General features: G+C 40.6%; 1 protein-coding gene across 38 annotated transcripts in view; it reads left to right on the forward strand.

Moving 5' to 3' along the window:
* DTNA (dystrobrevin alpha) overlaps positions 1–16,859 on the forward strand; it is a 224,159-nt gene that overhangs the window by 185,887 nt on the left and 21,413 nt on the right. For 17 of the 38 annotated variants that reach the window (XM_074576942.1, XM_074576955.1, XM_074576941.1 and 14 more), the window contains 6 exons: positions 1,338–1,415; positions 2,039–2,131; positions 8,908–8,995; positions 11,462–11,559; positions 12,928–13,041; positions 16,322–16,418. In XM_074576942.1, the coding sequence (XP_074433043.1) occupies positions 1,338–1,415; positions 2,039–2,131; positions 8,908–8,995; positions 11,462–11,559; positions 12,928–13,041; positions 16,322–16,418 (568 nt within the window). The remainder of the gene's footprint in view (positions 1–1,337; positions 1,416–2,038; positions 2,132–8,907; positions 8,996–11,461; positions 11,560–12,927; positions 13,042–16,321; positions 16,419–16,859) is intronic. The other 21 variants (XM_074576969.1, XM_074576972.1, XM_074576973.1 and 18 more) reach the window with 5 other exon arrangements.

The raw sequence follows: 16,859 nt of genomic DNA on the forward strand, positions 1-16,859 counted from the left end.
GCACTGTTAGAAAGCAAATAAAAAACCTGCCCTGGGGTCTTTGGTCTCTCACTGTGGCAACATACGTATCTTTAAGACCCAAAAGCTGTATTTTGGGCTGAAATGGCACACCCTGTACCCCTTGAACGCGTTTTCCTTCTGTAACTGGAAAGAAAACATGGGTGAAAAATGTATCCTTCTAGATGGCATGGAGCATGTTTATCTGCATGGATATCACTTCAGTGAAAGTACAACATACATAAGTAGCGTGCTGATGGGCATAGAAACGTGAAGCAAGCATTTTTCCTTGATGTGCAGTACAGCATTTCATTCAGCTATCTTCCAGATTCATTAGAAACCAATAGGGCTTGGGTTCTTATGACACCCTTCGGTACCATCCTTTTCAGAACCCCGCTACCAACTTTCACCTCCCAAAAGGAGGGGAATGGCACACACCTTGTCTTACTGAACACTTTCTTTGTCCCAATATTAAAGGTTTTGATCTTCAGTCCATCAGATCCACATCTGCTCAGATTTATCATGTGCATCTGCCTATACACACACCCCCTGCCCGGGATGCGCAGGCGCATGCGCACTCACACCCATGTCTTTCCATCAAAGGCATTAACAGTATCAGTAGCCAAACCAAAAAATAAAGGCGAATAATTTTTAAAAAGAAGAAAGTAAAATATGTTTTTGTTTCACTTTGTTGTTTTTTAAACCACAAATGCTGCAGCATGAAAGAAAAACTAATATTTCAATCTCTGCATTTTTAGCCAGTGTTATCTTACTGACACGGGTATTTTAGCATTGGGAAAGATGCAGTTACTGCAATCCATTAAATACTGTAATTGGGGGGGAAAATGGGTTTGATGAACTATATATTTTTTTAAAACAGCGGAAGAACAGTACTTCTGAAATCAAATTGGTGCGTGCCATCACTGGATCTAAATAAGCACATTTCCATAGATTATTGAAACTATCTCATGGCAAATGTAGAGAAAGGCAATTTAGCTGTTATGGTGAAGCTATCCCAGTTTGAAAGCTGTGTTTAAGATGATGTTTATCATGGACTCCACCTGGAAACTACACAGGCCTTCAGCTCTCCATTTGTGAGAGAAGCACATTTTGTTTTTTCTGTAGTGAAGGCGTTATAGTTTGCTATTGGAGAATGGGAGGGAAAACTCTAATTCCTGACTTTGTGTTTCCTGAAGTTTTTTAAAATTTCCTTAAAGCTTCTATTGTCATTTTATTCAGTCCAGGGCACTTGAATGAGTTTCTCCAAACTCTGTTCTGTAATGAATTTCAGACGTCATCACTGTTTACCCTCTTCTTAGTTTTCCTGTCTTATTAACTAGCTCTCCTTCCAAGAATACAGAAGTAGAACAGAGCAAACTGCTGGCTAGGGCTGCTCCAGCTTTCTTGAAAGGCAAAGGGTAAGTTAAAGAGAGAGTATGTTCATAGCTTTCACTAATACAGCTAAACCGAAACCTTTTCCTCTATTCCTCTTGCTTTTAATATATTCTATAAACATCTTTCCTAAGAAAACTGTGATAACCAATTAACCCAGTGAGCTAAGTTGGGCATGTTTAAATATGTATTATCTACAACTGGATGTGTGAGGTCTTGATCAGACACTTCTGAACAAATCCAATTTGTGATTTCAGTACATTAATCATGTGTGTAACATATGTATGTTTAATGTATATATGCAATACATAGTATATTAAGGCCAATAGTGCCGACCTCACAATCTGGTGTATTTTGAAGTAAATGGTACTGTACAGCTCCAGTCCATGGCCTGATCTGGCATCTCACTGATTTTTGGGGCTGGCTCTGTAATCGAGTGGGATTCTTACCATCTTAAGCCATTAAATACTTAACATATAAATTACAATAATAACACAATAACTTCTGGAGTTTGTTTTTTTTTTTCCTAAGAACACTTAAGTATTCGTTCCTAAATTCCCATTTCACAGTCTCACTTGCTCCTGCTTTCTCTGTTTATTTCCCTCTGTCTGTCTGGACTGCACCCTCTCTCCCTCCGACCCCGTTTCAGGTTACAGTACAGCCTCGATGTTGCAGACAGGCTGGCCGATGAACATGTACTCATCGGGTTGTATGTCAACATGCTGCAGAGCAACCCCGCACGGTTAGTGCAGGTTTGGCACCTTTGGGGAACCCAGGAAAGGGAACGTTGGTCGGCCAAATGCTCTCACTCTCTCCTCCTGGCTACAAGTTGAAGCAGCTCTTTATGAGCACTAACCTAAAGGGAATGCGTTGTGAATACAGGGTATGTCCTCCCAAAGTCGGTGGATTGGGGCAAAATTGCTGTTATTCTCTCTAGTGATGCTAAGTAGCAAGTATTGCAAGTAATTGCTCGGTTAAGAATGGTTATACAAATTGATTTGGGATACCATGCTTTGGGATACCGTTGGGACACTAGTCAGTGCAGGACTTGGTGACAGTACAGAAATCTTCATACAACGATGACCAACAAGTCCGTGTTTTCAAGGTAATGATTTTTGAGGTGATATATAATTTGTAGCTTCAACTTACCTTGAAAGTAAGAAGTGGTAATAGTATGTAAACAATGATAATAATAATAATAATAGGAATTTACTTATTAGCCTGGTGAAGGAAGGAGTTAATTTCAATTTTTATGTATGTCAGGCATTGTTTTTAAATCTGCCTGATTTCTGCATTGTTTGAATCTTGTATATAAATTTGCCCTTATCTTTTGTTCAGACTCAAGTATGTCTTGAACATAGTTTATGCTGGAATGAACACAGAGCTTTGTCTACTAAACCCACCTGCTGTCCCAGCACTTGTGGATGGTGGCATTGCAGCAGGCCATCCCAGGGAGGAGAAATGCTGGCTCGCCTCTCCAAGTGCAACAAAACTCTAGACTTTGCAGCCCTGTACCAGCAAGGTGGTGAGCAGTGTAGTACGTAGCCCTAGAAAACGTGGCACTGAACAGAAGACTGTACAGCGTTTCCAACAAAACTATGCGCATGAGGTTTCTTTTGAAACCTTCTAACCTAATGAACCCTTCTGTTTCTTGTACTGCTATTGCAGAACATTTCCCAGGTTAGGAGAAACTCTCCATTTACTCTTATATGTAGAAGGCAACAAGGAACTTCATTTGAACTTCAGTTGAAAATAGGAGTAATTTGCCATGCCCAGTGGGGAAAAAAGTCTGCCCTTCTGTTGTTCTGGATCTGCTTCTCTACTCTGTAGCTCACTGGAATGTGCCAGTGGGGAAAAAAAAGGCAAACTAGGTTTTAGTGAGGAAAATGAAAACCATTTCTTCAAAACAAAAATGTTTTGAAGGGGAGTTTCATTCCTGGAGAAGGACTTCCAGGAAGCAGACTTACTGAGTCATATATACACCGTGGCTGTGACAACAAGCTGTTGGGGGCATGTGTGTAGACCAGTCATTGCCCATCCACGATTGAGGACAGGAGCATGCTACCATTCGGTCTCGTTTGACAGGGAGAAGGAAATGTGGCCCTGCCTGCCACAAGTGACTGACTTGATACTGTTGTTCAAGAGGCAAGCAAAGAATGAACATGGGTTAGAGTAATTTTTGGTATTGGCTGGTTTGCCAGACATGGTGTTTTGGATGCCATGTCTATGATTGATTTAGCTTCAGTGAGGGCCACCAGTTGAATCCCCTGTGAGTGCCTAGCCTCATGTTTAAAATCTTCATCCTCTAAATTTTATTCAGTATATTCCAACCTGTTCCTTCAAGCTTTTGAGCCAACCTCACCAAGTCATGGTACATTTGTATCCAAATATGCGTATAGAAATTGTGTGCCATAACATCCTTCAAATTTAATGTTTTTGAGGGATGAATGGAGAGTGACTGATAAAGGCCTTAATTGTTTAAATAACCAATGCAAAGCATTGTACATAACATCTAATTACTGGTATTAAATCAGTGCAGTCACAGCATCCTCAACGAGAAACAATATCTCAGTTATTTATATAAGGTACTGATTAGATTTTGACAGAAATGTAACTGAGAGGGACAGCAGTCTTAGTCATGTGTCAAACCATGCTGCATTGCCATTGTTTGCTTTACTAACAATGAGACTGGTAGTAGAAAAAGTGAATGGTTATATTTTGGTCAAGACAAGGAGAACAAACAGAACGTTGCCATCCTTGAAGGTCCTGTGTGAAGACAGTTTCCAGGAGAGGGAGGCGAGGCCTCTGCGGGAGGCTCAACTGCTGCATCTCCTATAGCCTGAGGTGGCATCTGCAGGAAATGTGAACTCCTCCTGCCCATGCCCCAAAGTGGCTGGGTGCAGTTTGCCCAAAACCCACACAGCTGTGTTAGGATGGTGCTGAGTTCAAGTTACTTCACCCTGCAGCTCAATAGGATTTGGTAAATTGAGTAACGCATGTAGTTAGCCGTAATCAGGTAGCTTCTGGTTTAGGGGAGGCTGCAGGCAGCCAGGTGAGCTGCTGTGTCTGCCTGGAGATACCATGTGTACATACCCTTACGTGCCATCACCTATTTGGAAGTCCTACTGGCAGCCAAAGGTGAAAAGAGGAATGATTGTAGCTGGACTTCCATGTCTAAGTAAAACTTTGTGAGCATAATATATAAAATTATCTTGAGAGCAATATAGTAGCATTTCAAAACAAAATGAGGTGGGACTTTTTAGATATTTTGACAGGCTAATTTATAGTAGGTAACGATCAGTCCAATATAGCCCAGTACACCTTTTTTCTGTTTAAAGTGTAGCTAGTATTTATATTTTGATTTTTTAATTAATTTAATTAGTTTTCACGGCTTATCTTTATTTTTCATCTGCAGTTATTTGGTACCACAACTAGAAGTACAAGTTTTCCTTTCCATCCCTCACAGGCTAATAAGCTACTTGAGGGTTTTTTAGAATCCAGTACTCCAGAGCAAATTAAGAAACAAGAGAAAGACTTAATTCATTATTTATAGTAACTGTTTGGGTAGAAAAAGTATCCCTTGGACAGTCATTTTGGTTAGTTTAATCGTCATTTAGTTCATCTTTAGTGTCTGATTCTAAAAAAGAACTTTTAACTACAAATAGTTTTCCTTTTTGTTCATGTAAGTTAGAGACATTACCTAGTTTTGAGTATTAATTCTGCGTATTTCAATCTTTTCCTTTTCAGGTGCAGAAGAAAATAGGATAAAATATATTATATAAAGTAGGAGGTTATTTTTCTTCCATAGAAAGTTACTTTCTAATTTTTTTATGTTATACTGTGTAGTACTGTGGTGAGTCATATTTCTGTACTATAAAAGTGCAGTGCCATTCTATGGTATTTTAAAAAATGTTTATTAAGGGGATGTGCACAACAACTAACTCTAGCCAGTTGAATCGTCCCTTGAAAGAAGAAAAAAATTGAAACACACCGATTGCAGAGGAAACATATAGACATTTGGCTCCCGTGAACAGAGTTACTTTTTGTGATTATGCCGACGTACCTTAGTGGTATTAACATTTTGGTGGTAAAATCTTGGTGATTCTAATGTAAATGGCAAAATAACAATAGCAAAGGGCTCAGATGACGTGTCTCAGTTTGAAGTGCCTTAACATCGGGGCAATTTTTCAAAGTGTCAGAGATAAACAATCCTCAGAATAGATGTGCTGGGCTGTTGCTAGGACATTATTCTTCTAACCCTGAGGCTTAGAAACCTACCCTTTAATTTGTCAGTATTTTCTATCGTAAATTATTTATTAAGTGAAGGTTTGTAGAATAAGAGCGTATCATGAAGACCACACTGATACCTCTATTGCAAAAATTTCATGAGGGACTGGCATTTCTGAGGCTTTTCTAACCAGCAGTGACATAATTTTGAGACCATCAGGGGACGTCCATATCACCTTGTTGCCGGGTCCCTACTGCAGAACAGGCTGATGTGACACATTTAAAGCATGAGAAAAAGCAAAAATCCTCCAGTGTCACTCCTCTGTTCACAGGCTATCATATTTTTCATCCTTTGCCTGGAGTTTTGAGATCCTTTTTTTTTATGGATCTCCTTTAGACTGTGGGATATTACACGGTTCAGCTAAAGCCTAAAAAAGAAGTCCGGCTGTACAGGCAACAAGATTGTATATTCACTCTACCTCTGAATGATAATAATTCTACCAGACCGAGTATTGCCAATAATTATAAAGTCTTTAAAGAAAGAGTCGCTAATGGAGAAGCAGTATTAAAACCATTGTTTAACTTTTTTAGAAAAGTAGGATCAGCAGCCGGATATTTGTATGCAAAATGTTCGTTTTCTTTCAAAGGGATGCCTGAATCATTCTCTCGAGGGTCCCAAATTCTGCACACATATTCATAATGTTTTAAAGCTTGTGTGTATTTCACTGCATCATTGTCCGTGAAGTTGCTGAAGTAAAAGAGAAGTGAATTATGGCACATCAGAACTCTGAGCCATAAAAGTCTTGGCAGTCAAGGCTAATCCTGCTGTGCATACCTCTGTGCTTAATGTTCACACAGAATAGGTACATTCCAGAATTAAATTTATCTCAGACACTGAAATTTAATTTACAAAGCTTTGGGGCCTGTGATTTGTGGCATTCATAGACCAAATTTGACATGCTGTTACATCTATTTTATGACATCCACCTACACATAAATATATATCAAAGACATTAGATAGCAAGTAAGAATCAAAAAGTTGCAGTGGCTTAGTTCATTCAGTAAAGACATTGTCTCAGGGGTTAACTCACGTCTCAGAACTGCGTTGCAGATTGTGTTATGCCAACAAGTGGAACCATAATCCATTATTCTTCCAGGATAGATAATGTGGTTGCACATTGCTGTAAAAAGGAGAAATTGCTGTTTTCACAGCCATCTGTTAGGATATGATGTTTTAGTCATTATGGAAAAATTAAAAATGAAATACAGTGTCATGAAAGTAACCCTGGAAAGTAACCCTGGTTCACATGATTTTATGTGTCTGTAAGAGTTGCTTCCCCCTTTCTTTCTCTGGATAACGTGTCAGGACAGTAGGCATGAGTACGTAAGAAGCAGAACTGCATAAATTTAGAAAAATACCTTTAGCTTGGGTCTTTTCAGAAAGTAAAACACTTATCCCACAAGAATCTGAGTACGCATAGAATTAAGCTATATATATAACAAAATAAATTAAACATAACCAAAAAACAAAATCTCAGTGTTCATCTGCCACCAGAAGTCTTAAGTGCGGTCTGCCGTGCAAGCTTAGCTTACACCGAACCCCTCTGGGTCTGACTTTTCATAGCCTTACTGTTTTTCTAAACTGCATGTTTGTGGGCTCGTAGGTTATTGTCAGAATGAGAGGAAGATGGTGTTTGTCTCTTATCCCTTACCTCAGCAAGCCATAACAAATCCACGTGACACCCAGCTTTAGTTTAATGATCAGTGAATATCAAGCACTACTCATCTTTCAAACATAAGATGCACATTGTTGTTCCCCAACGTACCTGGGGTAGGGACTCCCTGAGGATTTTTTTGAGAAATATTTCCTTTTCCTTTTAAAGATGCCGATTCTTCAAAAGCAGAACTTTTTGCACAAGTGCCATTTTTGTCTGGAGGACTTTTCAAGTTCAAGATATAATTTCTGGCAAAAATCAGAGTAAGATGTCCATGCCCCAAATAACCCTTGTTTTGTGCACTCTTTTGAAACGCGAGGCTCATTTGCCAGCAACCAGCCACGTGCCCTGGAGATCCCATGGGTAGGGAGGTGTGTGCCTGACTCCCTTCAGCCAAAACACCGGAGTTGCCAAGGCATAAGAAGAAAAGAGGTCAGACTTACCCTCTGGGATAGTCTGCAGGCTGTCTTGTATTCCACACAACAAAGCGTTCTTCTCGCCTCTTCTTAGGGGCTTCATTTTTTTTCTCTTAAATATACTAAAAGTAACATGATGTAGGTTTCTAAATCACAGGATTATCCAGGGTCAGCTAAATCCTCTTCATATTTCATTTTTTGACAGTTTATTAGTTTTGGTGGTTCTCTGCAAACTTCTAGATATTTAGAAATAGCAAAAGTTCTCACTATATTACCTTTTTCCTGCTCATCTGACTAAATAATAGCCTCTGTTTAAAATAAGGACCACGGGCAAGGGATTAACCTGAGAGAAATATTTGCCTTTGATATTGTTAGAAAAAAAGAAAGTAATAAATTTCAGTATTTCAAAGGAATTCAGCATATTTGTAGTAAGTTCTTACACTTTCTGAGTAATTTTTATGGAGACCAAAAGCACATGATCTTCATAGTTGGTGCTAGTAGTCTCCTGCATCCTGGCAGCAGGAGTTGGCTCTAAGTTAAAGTCAGTCCAAGTCTGGGATCAGTGGTGCAACATTGTGTGATTCTCTGAAATCTTAGTCTTAACTATCAAGAATCCAAGTATGAAAGAGTCTGATTATAAATTCCTAGATCATGTGCTCCATGAGGCCTTGGTAAGTGCCCTGCAAAACTGTCCTAAATAGTGTTTTCTGTTGCAAATCTGACAAAGCTTCTAAAATTGACCTCAGCAAATGCTGAGGTTCCCACTAGTACATTGTCCAAAAAGTAGTCGCTCTTCTAGGTGGTATGACAAAGCTATGAAGTAAAAACAAATGCTGACTAGTGGCCCTGACCACCTCCCACCCCTCCTTGGACAGAGTAGTCTGCGAGTTGCATCTTGCATGGCCTTGGCCAGGGATTGCAGACTGCTGCTGTTTCCCCCTAAGGGAAGGTGCTGCCTGGCCCCAAGAGCTTATCCTTCCAGGGAAATCACCCTTCCACTTTTCCCCTTTGCTCAATTAACATCTGCCATTATTAATTTGGTGACATTTTGCTTCTAAATTCTGTAAGTGAGGGTGTCTGAGTGGACAGCATGACAGAGTAATGGTCTTTTTTGCCGTGTATTAACGTATCTTCCCTCCTTCCCTTCCAACCCTGAGCAGCGTCCTCGACAGCGCAAGTCGTCTGGATGAAGAGCATAAGCTGATCGCCAGGTATGCAGCAAGGCTGGCAGCAGAAACTTCTTCATCAGTAAGTGTTTTAATTAAAGGAAGGTACTTTCCTTCTGTCGTGTTCCAGGGGCTTGGCAAGATCTGGGAAATTACATCTGACAGTCTTACTGATTAATGGATTATTTTTCCCTATCCTTTTCATCAGACGTTGTTATGCTTTAGTAATAACACTTTTATGCGGTCCATTTAAACTGAAGAATCCACATACTAATGCATTTAATCTATATACTAATGCAATGGTATTTAAACAATTACAGCAAAGGGAATCTGACATCTTGAACTCAAGGAAAAGACTAGAAAATATTGTCTGGACTAGCTTTGGTTAAAGGTTAATGATTTACTGCCATGGAAAAATGGGCTGGTGAATCCATTTTACTCCTTAGTTCAAATATCACGGACACTAGGGCCCTAAGTGCTGAGGATTTTAAAGAATGATCTTCAGCAGGATGACCATAATGACCCCCTGCATTAGCCCTGGCTCCCATTTTCATTTCAGAGCAATGATTATTCTGCTCTATGTATCCCAAGATAGAAGGTGATGACAGGCTAAAACCTCACTAACTATATACAGGAATAAGAGAGTGAAGCAGGAACCTGATCAAAGTATGTAAAATCTTAAATGGCACAAATAAGGTCAACCTAGTTACTTTTTATCCATCTCAGCACGTTTGATAGAACAAGGGACCATAAATGACAGTCAAGTGAAAAGCAGCTGGTCCAGAGTGCCAGGAAGCATATTTTCACGCTGAGATTTATACTGTGGGGTCAATTGAAAGGGCATAAACGGGCGCCGCTCTTCGTGTAAAAGCGCTGTGACACATTCATCCGGAGTGGAGGCGGCGGAGATGAATCTGCCGCCCCGTGCAGCTGTCTGTCATGGAAGATTTCTCACTACCTGTAGGGGAAAGAGAGGGGTGCTTCTGGTTTGCCAGCCCAGCCCAAATCAGTCCCTTCCAGAGGCGACACACATTTTTTTTTAATTTAAGACAACCTGTAGGTGATGGGCCTGTTTCTGAAGGACGTTAATTCTTTATGGGAGCAGGATTTCCCATTACATCTCTGGGTAGAAACTGGTAGAAATCAGTTGTATATAACATGTGTCTGTGATAAGGGGGAAAACTTAGGAAACAATATTTAGCTTTTAAATACAGCTGGTTTGGAGGAAAATACTGAATTTGTCATTGCCATCCACCTGTGCTCTTTGAACAAGAGAGACATAAGGAAAAGAGGTTTCTGTTTACAGAAATCTTTCCAAGCACAAGAGTGGCACCACATTAGGAGCACAGTAGAAATTTTTAAAGCTTTGCTAATGGTCATTCTGTTTTTTAAGGGATGAAATGTATTAATAACACTGGGCATTCCGGATAAAGATCCTGGTTCCCTCTGTATCAGTCGTGACATCCACCAGCGTGTATCTGTTCTTCTTCTTTATGCACTCCTCTGTTTCCCTATGGTTGCAGTGTTAACAATGGGAAAATAGCAGAAAAAAAGGTAAATGGTTGCAGGCATAACGTACTGTTTCCCCAAGTGCTAACAAAGGTTAGGACTGAGATGTATCTTCATCCTTTCTGAGTGTCCGCGCCTGCAAGGTGCCACCTCCTGGAGGAGGGGGTGCCTGGTATCACATAAAATTGGGCTCCAGAGTTTGCATTTCACAGGGCTCTTATGGTGAGAAACACTCAGATCACAGCGGTAACCCGGCAGAGTATTTTTTAATGTCTGATTCTTTCAGGTTGGAGTTAGAAATAACTGAGTATCTTTAATAGCTGTGAAACTTTAAATGTCTTGCTCTGCATTGTCTTTGATACAATACTGAAATACAGGAGTGTGAACAAACAACCCAGTATTTGGTTTTTGATGATGAAGATGGTAAAAAGAGCATAGTCCTTTGAAGCTGTAGTGAGCACTGCCTACTTTTGTGAGAAATAGTTTAATTACCACTCAATTTCATTGAGGAAAACGAGAGCTTTCCTGACATATTGTCGAAGTATATAGGAAAATGTGGCCAAATGGACCACACAGCCAGACTGAAAGCTGAGTACAGCTTTCAGACTGAAAATAAAACCGTACTTTCAAAAGAAGGAAGCATCACCGCACTGGAAACACATACTCCTCTTTTTGGAGAGGAACGCTGTTTTTTGCTTCAGTGTATTCCTCTTGTCTGTAGTATTGAAATTAAGAGCCATATTACAGCAACTGCCTGCAGCAGTGCCATTGCCTTTTGCAACGGGTTCAGAGGAAGCTCCTTGAAGCAATGAATGACAGGATGGTAAACACTGAGTCTTATTTACTCTAGCACTTACCCTGCTTTTACTAGCAATGGAGCCATACTGGTACGAGCACAACATGGATGCTCTTTTTTTAGCGTAGGCATTAGCGTGCTGCATTTTCTGTAAGCAGATTTCACAGAACAGATCTGTGTTGAACACATAGATGCATGCTGGCTATTCCTCCTTCAACACAGCCTTCTCTTTTTTTGCAACAGCAGCAGGGTCAGCAGAGAGGGGCATCAGATATCTCCTTCACCATTGATGCAAACAAGCAACAAAGGCAGCTGATTGCAGAGCTTGAAAATAAAAACCGGTAAGCATCCCCGAGTACCTGGTTTTGTTCAGTCCCATATATTGTGTATGTTTCTTTGTTTCCTAACATTTTTTACCACCTACTTCTGTGCAGTGTGCTCATACATGCGCATACACCTCACTCTACAAAAAGCATAGGGCACAAAAAGGTCTGCAGAATATGACAAAGGCTTTAAAATCCACAGCCACCTTGTGTTTTAATGAATGTACTGTTCAATGGCATGAAATAATCCTTGACACTTTACTGTTTGCAGCTGCTGTTTGTTAAGAGTTAAAAAAAAACCCTATCCTGTTTCAAAACCAGATTAACTTTGAGCTGGATCCTCTGTAGCACTATAAAACAGAATGATAAAAGGATCAGTCACACTGGTAATGTTATGCTCTCCTGCTTTTATTTGTGAAAAAGATGATTAAAGCTCTCCAGAACACAGTCTGCCTGGGAAGGGTCTGCAGAAAGGTTAGCAGCAAGTTAGGCTGCTGATAAATGAGACACTAGGTATGGATGTAACTGAGACCGAGAAAGGGTGTCCAGAAGAAATAGGCCAGCCGGCCCCAAAAAGGAGCGATGCCCGTTTGTTAGCAGCAGAGGGTCTGGCCCTGGGTGTCAGACTTGCCTGATGCCATGAAATGTATGGCAGCAGAGCTCTGCTTTTACTGCCGGACCGTAAAACAGAGGCCAGCCCAGACCAGATGGTTTCCTCTCCCAAACTCTGCACTGCCTTCTGTCGCCGTGTAATGAGCCACCAACTCCAGTCTCGATTTGTCTTTCGTAGTTTGAGGCTGCCTCCTGACTGTCTGCTATCCAGCACGTTGGGAAGAAGAGAAAAATTCCACAAAGGTTTCAACCTTCTGCTGCGGAGCTTTCTATTAGCCTTTTGACAGCGCTCCAGGGCTGGCAAGCCAGCCATAACAAGTCCTATTACAGGGCTCCTCCATGTATTGTTGACCTCTCTCAGATCTCTACTTACACTAAAAGTATTTTCTTAAGTGCAAAATATTTCCTCTGATATTCAAGAGGGGCCAGATATTATGTTAGTTTTTGTGAAGTTCATGTGATGCTTGAAATGTTCATGGGGAATAAATAGAAGAGAGCAACTTAAGTATATTGCTATTTCACGTCTGACTCTGATTTTTGGGGGTCTTGAAGAAATATTTCACTTCGTGATGAAATCCTAAATGTTTATTTAAAAAATGTCCAGAGATCTGTCCCAGTGTTGAGGGCTTCTGTTGTTGGTTGGAGCCCGGTCATTGTATCCACATTGATGAAGAGCTACATGCAGTCACAGTTTTTCTCCCCTTGCAATGTCCAGTGAGCTGGTTTTGTGGTAAATTACTGACTTGTGGTCTTCTGCTTATTCTCCTCCCCAAGAGAAATCCTACAGGAGATCCAGAGGCTGCGACTTGAACATGAGCAAGCCTCTCAGCCCACACCGGAGAAGGCACAACAAAATCCTACTCTCCTTGCAGAGCTCCGGCTCCTGAGGTAAGTCCGCAGCAGTAAAACCTCCGGCGATGACTGGGGCCCGCGAGTCATTCTCAATGACAGAAGAAATAAGAGATAAGCCTGGCTTACGGGTCTAGGGGCTTTTTGAGTAAATAGCGCAATGTGTATTTTTTTCTCCATTTTCAGTGCAGGCTGTAGTCCTAAAAGTAATTAAGCTTATGCTTTAAACAGTATGCATGAGGAATCTCACATATTACTCATCTACATTAAATGAAGCATGTGCATTAGTCTTTGCAGAGTTAGGCCCTTAGGTCATTTGGAATAGGTCCCCACAGCCCTGTCCAAATGCCATTAATTATATGGGGAAAAACGTCGTTCTGTCAGAACAAATGCTTCTACAAAGACTTCTTGTTTATGCTAAAGTAAATGCAGAGCTACATGAAAATACAGCCAGAATTAGAAGTTAATTTTTGGAAATTCCACCCCCCGCCCTGATGTGTTGAACTGCAAGGAGAGGTCAGTTCTCTTCAGCCTGCAAAACCAGGCTGCAGAACGATCCTCCTTGTCACATGGGGAGTGAGGAGTAATGTCCTCTGCAGCAGCTGAAGATTTAGAGGGTCATTTCTCCAATTATCCCACCAAGCTAAAAACATTGATATGGATGTGTCTGCAAGTTAATTAGGATACTCTACATGGATTTACTAATTGTCATGTGTATCACATTGAAGAAGAGCAATTGGCATTGGCTCAGATCTGTAGGCTGCCTGCAAGTCCTGAAGTTCGTGTTGTGAGAGCCAGACAGAGAATTCAATAAGAAATATTCAATTCACTTCATGTAAACACTTTCTTTCTAGTGAAACAATGCTGAATTAAATTTCATCCCTTCCACCGTAGAGCAGTTCTCTCGTGAGAAGACTAAAGAATATTTTTGGCCACTTAGCCGCTCGTCACACAAGTAATATTTTAGTGGTCTGGTTCATGACCAAAGGAAATTACTATAGAAATTGTGCTAAATTTTTAGTTTACAAATACTGTATGGTCTTATTATGGAGTTTTCCACACTAAAATATTTTTGTTTCACAAATAATTACATTTGCTTTCCAATCTGAAGACAAATTAGCTTCTTCATTTCTATGAGTGATTTTAGTATGTAATTACTTCTAGATATCTACAGGCAAGTGACATTCTGTGAGACATACAAAACTGACTGTGATGAAAATGTGTACACTGCATAAAATATACCAATAATGTAGCTCCTGTGCATCAAGCCTAAAGTCTATTTTAAGCAGGTTTAGGAGATTAGCTTTCTATGTAGTTGACAAGTAAAATTAATTATCCTTAAAAAAAAATCGAATTATTGTGCAGTGTTAGCAGACTGACTACTTAATTTTTCCCTCTTTTCAATTTTGCTACACATATTAAACGCATAATATCCTTATTTGAATTTCCTGACATGGGATGTCCCTAGGGCAGTGATGCCGAGTTGCTCAATTACGGTATCTTTTCTGATTTAATATGCAGTGTCAGAGTCAGAAAATAATTTTTAATCTATGGTTCTGTACTGCTTTGCATACCTTCTAAAGTGCTCACCATTTGAAAGGCAAGAGATTGGCTTTTGATTTACTGTGGAACTTCGACACCGCCTCAAATTCCTAGACATTTAGGATGTCACGAGGCTGTTCTTACCATGTGTAAAACCGCAGGACTCAGAACAGCAGCACTGATTTACGACTGTTACCCCACAGATTTTTGGGGCTTGAAACAATTAGAGCAGTAGGGCAATTTAGTTCATATAATAGTAAGAAATGCTGGAATCTGTAAATTACGTTGTGGGTACCTGTCCCAGCATCTTTCACTATCTGCTGTAGCGCTGCAAACTCACTGAAATATGAGGTTCTGAACACGGCGTTCCTTCACATCACCAGTGCTGTCTTGGAGGCAGGTTGGAAAGCCCATTACTTGAACTTGCTTTGGAGTACAGCGGGAGAAAAAAGTCGGAGGAGCGATCTGTGCGTTGCACGCTGCTTAGATCCTCTCTCCCCACTGAATGAATCTAAAACCCAGCAGAGGTCTGTGCTAGGACCTGCCACTTGGAATTACATGGACAGGGTATCTTATTTTTATTAGCGGTTTCTTAAACTCAGTTGCCTTTGTCCAGTTCATAGCATTTCCAACCATTACATGCCTAGAAAAGAAAAGCCAGGCAATTTGTAGCAGAAAGTAGATTAATCCTCCAGAAGAGTAGATGCAACCTGGCAGTGTTACTGTATGATCCTATTATATAGGTGAGAGATAGCACGCATGAGCAATCCTGTAGAAATCAGTGTTGCTTTTATCAGTAACTGCTCACTTACAGAGAAGGCTCAAAATCAGGGTTTCATATTTCCCAAAATATAGGAAATGTAATTAGTCTTATTGGTTCTGGTGCTTTTCCATTTAGGATTACATTGTCATATTTTGTAGGTAATACAGGGCTAATGACATAGTGGTTTTATGTTATTTGCAACGCAGTAGTGTATAAAATATACCTAATATGTATGTTTTTCAACAGTAATGTTGTTAATTACGTCATAGCTTCCAGGAGGCAACAATTTTATTTTGTATGTATGTAGGGACCTCTCACTCGATTTAGTGGTTGAACCCCCGTCCTGTGCAGCGGAGCTGTGCAGAATCAAAGCTCTTCCCGTTTATGTGGGCACAAACTGGCTGTCGCACTTGGAGTGGCTCAGCGTTCACACCGCCATAGGACCAGCGCTGGACTCTGACTCCAAAGGGCTATTTTCAAGCAGTTATATCTCTACTATGTGATAGCCTTACTCTTGCTTCCAGAAAAAAATAGCAACAAAAGCAGATCGGTGTGGTTTTCTGGCTGAATTTCGGAACTCTCGTAGCTTCTCTCATATCTCACTTTCTTCAGCGCCCCTGCTGTAATTTCCTGTCCTTCAGGGCATGGCTTTAATTTCTCCTGTCGGCTAGTTGAGGTTATTGACTAGAGGGATCCAAAGACAAAAACTGACAGGCATTCCCACAAGGGAGTATAACACAAATTTGTTTGAACCTCATTTGTTCATTGGAGAAGGATCTCTGTCAGTGTCTGTCTTTTTCCTAATCACTGTATTCTGTCCCATGAATGTTCTCAGTATGAGGTAACTCCCTAGCTTTCATGTAGCCCCGTTTCTAAGCACTGTACTGAATTCATGCAGCATGTTTGCTTTCCTGTGGTCTGTAGGCATGTACCTCATAGGCTGGGGAACTGATGCCGTTAAAAGCTGCTGACACTGTGAGGGGTAAGCTCTGATCGGATCTGCTTGTTTCTCAGACAGCGGAAGGATGAGCTGGAACAGAGGATGTCTGCTCTCCAGGAAAGCCGAAGGGAGCTTATGGTTCAGTTAGAAGGCCTCATGAAACTGCTGAAGGTAAGGAGCTCCACTGGGTACTACCAAGGAGAGCAAGCAGAGTAAAGCAAGAGAGGAGATAGGACGACAGAAATCTGCAGAACTTCACTATTTCTATCCATAAAATTTGGTTTTGTTTCCTTGCCTTTCTATTTTTTGCCTTAGTCTTTCCATTTAGGGGTTTCAAATGATGCTCAGATTATATTGTTCCTGTAGCAACTCTGCATCATCATTGTCACCTACTGTTAAGTGGAGCATCAGAGACAGACTCTGAGCTATTGAAAAATTAATACAGTCCTTTAAAAAATACTGCAGCATGGTGCAAAACAGTCCTGTTTTGCTCTTTAGTAGAAGATTTGGCCGCATCTCTGGATTTCAGGCTAGTAATCTCTGGATCAACCATTTGACAATGTCCAAACACAAAATATTTTGTGGTGCAGTTTCAAGTGTTTTTCAAGTTTT

Source organism: Larus michahellis, chromosome 2 (assembly GCF_964199755.1).
Source record: "Larus michahellis chromosome 2, bLarMic1.1, whole genome shotgun sequence".
NCBI classification, from domain to species: Eukaryota; Metazoa; Chordata; class Aves; order Charadriiformes; family Laridae; genus Larus; species Larus michahellis.